This window comes from Orycteropus afer, unplaced genomic scaffold, assembly GCF_000298275.1.
Source record: "Orycteropus afer afer isolate SDZICR_OR568_19922 unplaced genomic scaffold, OryAfe1.0 scaffold00075, whole genome shotgun sequence".
In the NCBI taxonomy this organism is placed as follows: Eukaryota; Metazoa; Chordata; class Mammalia; order Tubulidentata; family Orycteropodidae; genus Orycteropus; species Orycteropus afer.
Window position 1 is genome coordinate 10,254,573 of NW_006921662.1, and position 9,748 is coordinate 10,264,320.

Sequence of the window (9,748 nt, forward strand, 5' to 3'; positions counted from 1 at the left end):
ATTTCTACATGGATGATCTCATTTAATTCTCATGACAACTCTTGAGAATAGCCACCATTGTTGTCTTCAATTTATAAATGAGGAAGTGAGGTTCATAGAGACAAAGTCATTTGCCCAAGGTCACATGGCCAATAAGTTTAGCAGAACCAGATCCCAGCCCAGGCTGAGTCAAGAATCTGAGCTCTCAACCATCACCCACATAGTGCTCTTCTCTTGTGTGTCACCCAAGTCTCCCTGGGACTGCTGTGTCCCCAGCACGTAGCATAGTGTTGCTGAATAAGTGACCACTCACAACTCTCACACAGTCTCTGATAACTAGTGACCTAATAAATCCTCATTGAGTACATTCTCTGCTCCAGGTACTATGTGAAGGGCTACAGATTTAACATTAACAAGACAAAGTCCCTGCCCTCTGGAGCTTATACTTTAGTCTAGTAGATACAGATAGGAGCTACAGATAGTAGATAGGAGCTCTGGTAGCATAGTGCCTAAGGCACTTGACTGCTAACCAGAAGGCTGGCGGTTCAAACCCACCAGCCACTCCTCGGAAGGAAGGTTGGGCAATCTACTTCTGTAGTGATACTGCCTCAGACACCCAAAGAGGGGTCACTATGAGTCAAGTCTGACCTGACGGCACATAACAACACAGTAGATACAGATACACATAAACAAGATAGTTTCTGAAAGTAATCAATGATGAGGTAAAGAAAATGGAATATATGATAGAGTTATGGGAAGATAGAATGGGAAGGAGGAGTCATTGCCTTGGGGGCAATGAGTTTCTATTAATAGTAGAATCATTTGGAAATGGATGCCAGTGATAACTGCACAAGATGAACATAATCATTGTCAATGGATTGTACATGTAAAAAATGTTGAGTGGGCAAATGTTTTGTTATATATATTTTACACAATAAAACAATTAAGAAGAAGAATGGGAGAGGTGATGATAGGCTCTTGTAGCTACAGTGATCTGAGGAAGAAAAGGGAGTGGCTGAGCTCTGATGTGAACATTAGCATCTTAGTTCTCTAGCGCTGTGCTGCTAAAACAGAAATACCACAAGTGGATGGCTTTATCAAACAGCATTTTATTCTCTCACAGTTTAGGAGGCTATTAGCCAAATTCAGAGTGCCAGTTCTAGGAGAAGGTTTTCTCTCTGTTGGCTCACAGTTTAGGTGGAAGATCCTTGTCTCCTTTCAGCATCTGTGGGCTTGTCATCCCTTGGTGATCTCTGTGTGTCTTGGCATCAACCTTCGCCTGGGTCTAGGAGGTTCCCAATGCAGGGATCCTGGGTCCAAAGAATGTGCTCTGCTCATGGCTCTTCTTTCTTGGTGGTCCCTCTCTTTCTGCTTGATCCTCTCTCCTTTTATCTTTTGTAACATAAAAGGTGATGCTGGCCACATTCCAAAGAAACTCCCCTTACATCACAGCTGTGACCTGAGTAAGAGTGCTGCACCCCACCCTAATTCTTTCACAATTGATTGGCTGATCATATCAAATCACATCATTATATGAGTACCAAACCACTGAGAATCATGGCCTAGCCAAATTGAAGTATATTTCGGGGCAACAAAACTCAACTCGTAACAGTTAAGAAGGAGGTGGGTTTTTTTTTTTTTTTTTTTTTAAACTTAGTGAGAGTTCCAAAAGAGGAAAAGCATTGGATTAAGAAACAGTTTGGTATGTATGTTCAAGGGATTCCCACAAAACTTCCTTAGACTGGATGGAAAGGGGGAAGGAGATTAACTCAAAGAGGTTGGCAGAGGGCTAGATGGGCAAAACCTTGCAGGCCAGGTGAGGAGTTTAGATTTCATCTTGTAGTGGGAAGCCATTGGAGAATTGCAGGCAGTGAAGGACTATCCCTTGATTTACAATTTTAACAGGTCTTTACCATGTGGAGAATAAGCTGCAATAGGGCATAGGTGGAGGTGAGAAACCCCTTAGAAGGTGGTGGTAGGACATGATGGTGGCTTAGACTGACATTGTAACAGTAGAGGTGGTAAGGAGCTGTCACAGTCTGCATAAATTTTGGAGGGAACGGTAAAAGGACTAAATGGATTGAATGTGGAGTGTTAAGGAGAGGCACGAAGGATGACTCCTAGATTTTTCCTGAGTAACTGAGTAAATGGTGGTACTATTTACTGAGGTGGGGAAGTCTTGGGGAAGAAAAGGTTTGAGAGGTAGGAGAAATATATTATATTTTGGCTCTGTTAAAGTTGGAAATGACACAATAGTCACAACTATGGACACAAACATATCAATGATTATGAAGATGGCACAGGACCAGGCGACATTTCATTCTGTTAATACGTAAGGCCTTGATGAGCTGGAGTGACTTAACAACAACAACAAGTTAAAATTCCTTATATTCATCTAAAGAGATGTTGACTATTCAGAGAATATGGAGCTCTGGGTAAAAATCAGGATAGGGGACAGGGTTGGAGATAAGATCTGGGAATCAGCATTATGTAAAAAAAAAAAAAAAACCTCACTGCCATCCAGTTGGATCCGACTCATAATGACCCCTCCTTGGGTTTCTGAAGCGGTATCACTATGGAAGTAGATTGCCCAACATTCCTTCTGATGAGTGGCTGGTGGGTTTGGGCCACCAGTCTTCTGGTTAGCAGTCAAATGCCTTAGGCACTATGCTAGCAGAGCTCCCAGCATTATGTATAGGTAAATAATATTTAAACCCATGGGACTGGCTAAGATTACCCAGAGAGACTGTGTAGGAAAACAAGAAAATGAAGCCAAGGATAGAGACCTACAACACTCCTACATGTACAGTTTGGGAAGAGAATGAGCCAGGAAAGGACACCAAGAAGGAATAGTCAGTGCAGGAAGAGTGATGTCAGGAAGAATGTAGTTCAAGGAAGAGGCAGTGGTCAACCACATTAAAGGCTACAGAGGTTAAGATGAAGAAAGAGAATATGAAATGAAGAAGGGGAGGTAAGTAATGAAGACAGCACTTCCAAGGAATTTTGCTACTTGGGTTGCAGAGGAAGAGGGCAGAAGTTGGAGAGGACGTGAATTCAGGGAGAGATTTTGTTTTTAACTCCCTCCTCTATCACTGATGTGAGATAATAGAGCTCCTTTTCATAGTGATGAGAATGGTTCAGTAAAGAGAAATGGATAATGCTGAAGAGAAAGAGGGTATCTGCAAGAGTGAAGAACTTGAGAGGGTTAAAGGGAATGGGAGTGGGAGGTGAATGTCAGCAGAATCGGAAGGTGAGAATGAGATGCAAGGAAGTGAAGTGCACAGTGGTGGGAGCTTTGATATCTATGTACCCTGTTCAAGATACTGATGCTGGTCTTCAGTATGAACAATAATAAGATAAACCAAATCTATTGCTGTCAACTTGATTGTGACTCATGGTGACCTCATGTGTTACAGGGTAGAATTGAACTCAGTAGGGTTTTCTTGGTTGTAATCTTTATGGAAGATCACCATTGGGTGGATTCAGACTGCCAAACTTTCAGTTATCAGCTGAACCCAAAAAATTTTTGCTACCCAGGAACTAGCTACCAATTATTAAGTATGTACCTATCACATGCGTACCTCTGGTGATAGGGGAGTAGGTGGGTGGGACACAAGAGTAACATCACAGAGGGAGTTAAGCTTCTGGGCAGAGAAATGAGGAGGCCTCAGTGTGCTTTCCCAGGCCTCATCCTCTTTGTTCATTTTTCCTAGAGTGACTGATTCTCCTCACTTCAGCTCCTCTTATTCTCTCTCCTGCCTCTTCCAGAAGCCTGTTAAACTGTGAGGGTGGGATGAAGGCAGTCCTCCCAATGTGACTGGTAAACTACATATGAGGTGCAAAAGGGGAACAGAGCTATGTCTATGGTGATGAAATCCTTTAAACTGCAATTGTAAAGTGTTTCATTCAGTATATGTGTCTGTGTATTTAAGTAATAGAGAAAAGAAGTCTATTTCTCTTACAAAAAGTGGTTTGTATCTAAACTACCTGTGTCACTCAAAAGTCTTTACTTAAAGAAATGAGATAAGAAAATAATCTGTAAAACATTTCTATCATGTTTTATTTTGCAACTCATAAAAAAGCTAAGTGGGACCACAAAATGAATGAACCTTGAAACATTATGATGAGCAAAATAAGTCAGTCACAAAAGGACAAATACCGTATGATCTAGTTATATGAAATAAGCAAATATGTACAAACCAGACTATTAATAGTTACCATGTGTGGGAGGGAGGGGAGAAGGGGGAGTTTTTATTTGGGAGGGGGCATTAAGTTTATGTTAATAGAGGTGGAATATTTTGGAAAAGGATAGTGACAATGGTGGCACAACATGAAAAATGTGATCAATGTCATTGAATTGTAAATGTGAAAGTTGTGTTGGCAAATGTTTTGGTGTGTATATTTACCCTACAATAAAAAAGAAAGACAAAAAAAAGGCTAAGTAGGAAAGGAAGAGAAGAGAAGCATGTTTACCTCCATCAAAACCCTAAACCAGCAGGGAACCATGAAAACGGGAGAGAGTAGAGGATATTATGATTTCAGGAGCATAGGAATTACTGACTATATTTCTTTTCTTTTGTGAACTGTAGGAGAAGAATCAAGAGTGGGTGACCAGGCACATTAAAGCCTTCCCTCTGAAAAATATAGAAGCAGCGAAACACATTCTCACAAGAGAAAAGACACAAACAGAAGAAATAAGCAGCATTCAAGCAGTTTTGATGCTGAGAACCAGCCTGAATTCCAATAACCCAAAACTCATGACAGGATTTTTTTTTTTTTTACTCTGAGTTAACAGAATCACATTCTAATCGAGGTCTGTGAATAAGATTAAAGATTGGAATAAATTAAGGACATCCTTTACAGAAAAGTAAGAAAGGCACCAAGTTGCATAGCACTTAGCAACATTTCAAGTTCAGCAATTTTTAATCGATAGATTGATTTTTGTTTAAAGGTGACAGAGGAAAAATGTGACCTATTTTCTCAGACAAACTGGACACATCATTAAAGCCTCGGCAGACCCTCATTATTTTATTTTGAGTCAGGGAAACTATGGGAAAGTTGAATCTCCAAAAGGACACCTATAATGTGAAGATAGCAAAGGTGATTGGATACCTTACTTCTATAGGCAGAGAATAAGTCTATATTCCATAGGTTCCCAGCTCAGAAAAAGAGCAGCAGGCTTGGGAAATAAGTTAACAAGAAAGATGAGGCAATACAGAATAATTGGGGGTGGGGCTAGGGGAGAGTGCCTTCCAGAGGGCAAAAGGGGAGTTCTAAGCATGGATGTGATGAAGAAAGTCCTCCAGCTGTATGTGTTGCTTTTTGCTCTAGGATCCTTATCCTGATGCAGACACCATGCGGTGTTCCCCCAGGCGCTGCTTCATAACCTCAGTGGGCATTGCATTCCTGTGGCTCTTCATCACTTTGAAAGTCCCCAGGGATATGGAAGATGACCAAAATGTTATGGCTATCAAAGTCCAAGTAGTCACTTTTTTTCTCATTTGGGGAATTGGGGATGTAGTGAGGTGGGAGTGGTATGGACAGGCTGACTTTCAAAAGCACCTGGGTTTTCCTTCTTCCTATACCTCTCCTCACCTGAGAGCAGGAAGCTCCAAAAATAGCTGGGGCATGGACTAGGGCCACCGGTGTATAAAGAAGCTTTTGTGTGTGTGTGTATGTATATGTATGTATATATATATATATATATATATATATATATATATGTAGGAGCTCTAGTAACGTAGTGCCTAAGGCATTAGACTGCTAACCAGAAGGCTGGCTGTTAAAACCCACCAGCCACTCCTCGGAAGGAAGGTTGGGCAATCTACTTCCGTAGTGATACTGCCTCGGAAATCCAAGGAGGGGTCGCTATGAGTCGGATCCGACTCCATGGCAGTGGTTGCATGTATATGTATATATATGAAAATATAAGGAAGAGAGCAAATACTGTTTGAGCTCTGGGTACTGTGGCCAATGGCCAGGCAACCTGAGAACATGCAGTCTTGTTCTAGGGAGAGTGTAACCTACTTCTTTCCCTGTAAAAGCTTATGGGAAACCATTGGGGGCATATCCGGTTCTTTTTTTATGAATAGAGATACATATTTTGCCTTTGCTAATGCTCCAGGTGGCCAGTTTTAGCAGCAGTAGAGACAAGAGAGCACCAGAAGACTGGCAGAACCTCACCCTCAAGTATATTAGAAAAGTCCAGCAGAGAAGAAAGAGTGAGTACCAGTGGGGAGGGTGGGGTATCCCAGGGCAAGTAGGGACATGGAGAGAGGTATCACAGCTTGGAAGGAAAGAAGAAAGTGGGAGGAGAAAAGACAGGATGGTTCCCAGTAATATTTGAATCTGGCAGACCATTTTCTCCCCATGAAGACATCTATATATCAGGAATATGAGGAAGGAAGGAAGGAAGGAAAAGATAAAGTTAGTTGTTCCTAGAAAGTGGAATCACTGGGTTAGAGAACATTAGGATTACAAGGGACCTTAGAGTTACATAGTCCAATTCTCTTGCTTTTATGGATCAAGAACTAAGGTCAAGAGTGAAGGGACTTACTCAAGAACCCACAATCAGTAGAAGAACTTGGAAGATAATCTTGAGTTCCCCACTTTTAGGAGAAGTGCTTTTTCTAATATATCTTCTTCAAAGGACAGCTTTGGGAAAATTAACTGGATAAAATAATAACTATAATAATAGCTAATATTTATTGAGTACTTAAACCATGCACCACTCATTTCTGAATTCAAATAATCTTGGAGGGACCTACAGGGACTCAGACCCACTGAGCTTAGTATTTCTCAAATGTTAACGTGCATACAAATCATCTGCTGATACTATTAAAATGCAGGTTCTGATTACCTCAGTCTGAGGTGGGGCCTAATGGTCTATATTTCTAACAAGCTACCTGATGAGTGTGATGCTGCTGGACTAGGGAGCACACTTTGAGTAGCAAGGACCTAGGTAAGTAAGTAGGAGAAGGGAGAAAGGAAGATAGAAGACCCCAAGTAGTATCCAATCCTTAACCCTGTTGACAACCATGACTATCACCACATACTGACAACTGTCTTCTACTTTACCTCTCCCTAGCATGGCTGACAGTGGGGATCTCCTCAGTGTCACGACCAGAGGGAAGCAACCTCTTGTACACACTGGACTCCCTATTCCGTGCTTCCTCTAAGGCTGAGCAGAAACACCTCACAGTGCTGATCCACTTGGCAGATTCTGACCTCAACTGGCTCAGAGAAACTGTTGCCCGTATTTCAAGCCTCTTCAGCCCACAGATCTTGGCAGGACAGTTGCTACTGATCCATGCTCCATCTGATGCCTACCCCCTTGCAGATGGCATCAGGGACAATGCCTATCCTGGGGAATTCTACGCCAAACAGAATGTGGATCATGCTTTCCTCATAAGCTATGCCACAAACCTCTCTGATTACTTCCTCTTAATAGATGACAATGTCTTTTGTGGCCCCAACTTTGTCAGTCACATTCAGTCGAAGGTGACCAACATGAACTCCAACTCATGGGTACTACTGGAATTCTCTAACATGGGCTTCCTTGGAAAACTCTTTCACAGCAGGGACCTCACACTCCTTGCCCATTTCCTCCTCCTCTTCTACAAGGAGAAGCCCCTTGACAGGCTGATCCCTCATTTCCGTACCATCCTGGTTCAGGAAAACCCAATCCTCTGCAGGCCTTTCCTCTTCTACCACAGGGTCTCCTACCCCACCTTTGATGGCAGCCAGAAGAACTCAGCAGTTAAGAAAACAGACTCTTACAGTCCTGACAACCCACCTGGAACTGTTTTCACTGATATGAAGGTTTTTGATGTTCATTTCCCCTGGGAGGCTTACACTCTGGATGAATCATTCTTTTGGACATACAATGTTAGTGTGGGGAGTCACCTGACAGTGATTTTGAGCCATCCAGTGAACTTGAGAAGAGTGCAAGTGATGACAGGTTCCATGGTGGAGGGAGAGTATGCTCTAGCAAAGGGGCAAGTGGAGCTGGGCTACAACCCTGAGGGGATGCCCCAGTACTGTACCACATTCACCTTGCTGGGCCGTCTCTTGGAAGGGCAGCTGGATCAGGATGTATTTCCGAGAAGTATGGGGCATGATGTGAGCTGCGTGAGGCTGGTGGTGAAAGCTAATCAGGTTGGTGGTCTCATGATCAGGCATATCTCCCTCTGGGAGGAAAAAGCCAAAGAAAAAGAAGCAGCCTTTGAAGATGAATCAGCACAGGTGTGAAAAATTAAAATCTTAAAGCCATTTCATTCTAGCCTATCTGGGTGCATGATAGGGGAGATACAAGGGGAATGAGGGGCAGAGTGGGGAGGCTCTCTATCTTTCTTTCGGTCCTACCAAGATGTTAGGAGACCTGTTCCATCTTTTTCTACCCAAATAAGCACTTTTCCTAGGATATCTTTTGCTGAGGCAGGCATAGCTTAGCCCAGATTGGGGAAAGGCCTCAGTCATTCCCAGAAACTCTTTAGATTCCTGGGATTTTGGAATCAGCACAAATACAGACTATGTATTTTTACATAGGGTTGGGGATGAAGTGTAATGTGGTCATAGGAGGGTGAGGACATTTTGTTTCTATCTATATCCCAAGTGTATGTCTAAGTACAGGAAAATCACGGGGAGTACCTAGAATTGACATTAGGATATAAACTTCCTGAAGTTCAGGGAAGTAGCAGATGAACCAATGACCATAAAACTAACTCTTGACTCTTTCCTTTTGATTTCTTTCACAGTACCAATCTAGTCCCCTCCTTTCCTCATCAACAAACTTGGGCATAAATAGTTTGTAACTAAAGTCTTACATTCTCATCAGCAATTCACTCTTCCACTTCTCCACTGCCTTCTATATCTACAATACTACTAAAACTCTTTTTTGTTGCTTGGAATAACAAAAATAGTCAAAACCCAGCAGTGTTTCCCCAGACTCATCCTCAACTCTCTTTAGCAATACACAGTATTGTCTTCCTTCTTGAAACTGTCTTCTTTGCTGTGATTCATTAATTCATTAGATAGTTATTGAGTGCTGGTAGAGATACAGACAAGTGTGTTTTAAGCATCATGTTGGGATTAAGGATATGGTCTTTTGGGAGCAAAGAGCTGCTGTTCCTAACCCATTCTTGGGGGTTTATGGAAGACATTTTGGAAGATATGACTTCTAAGCTTCGACTTGCCAAGTAATTAGAGAAGAGAGCAAGATGATGTGGGAAGAGGGGTGGGGGAGATTTTTTTCAGTAGAAGAAAACAGCATGCAGAGAAGGAGGACAGACAGGAGAAAGTACTTGGCTAATATAGTCATTTAATGCACAAGTCATTTAATGGGGCTGGAGATGGAAGGTAAGCTGGAATGGGATGGGGCAGCAGATGAAGCCACAGGGCAGAAAGGACCAGATTGAGAAGGACCACAGACAATTTAATGGGAATAAGAATAGTTTTTTTTTCAATAAACGGTACTAGGACAACCAGATATCCACATGCAAAAGAATGAAGTTGGGCCCTTACCTTACCATATATAGAAATTAATTTAAAATAAATTGTGAACCTAAATGTAAGAACTAAAGCAATTGTCATGACCTTGGATTAGACAATGGTTTCTTAGCTATGGCACCAAAAGCACAAGCAATCAAAGAAAAAACAGGTAAGTTGGACATGATCAAAATTAAAACTTTTGTGCTTCAAAGGTCACTATCAAGAAAGACAACCCACAGAACATCAAAAGAGTGAAATAACAACCCACAGGATGTTAGAA

General features: G+C 41.9%; 1 protein-coding gene across 1 annotated transcript; it reads left to right on the top strand.

Moving 5' to 3' along the window:
• The first annotated feature begins 5,028 nt into the window (after positions 1–5,028).
• Positions 5,029–8,229, top strand: LOC103197296 (alpha-1,3-mannosyl-glycoprotein 4-beta-N-acetylglucosaminyltransferase-like protein MGAT4E). Its single transcript, XM_007941190.1, has 4 exons — positions 5,029–5,079; positions 5,311–5,460; positions 6,104–6,200; positions 7,067–8,229. Exons 1-4 carry the CDS (start codon positions 5,029–5,031, stop codon positions 8,227–8,229), a joined length of 1,461 nt encoding a protein of 486 aa, XP_007939381.1.
• The last annotated feature ends 1,519 nt before the right edge of the window (positions 8,230–9,748 follow it).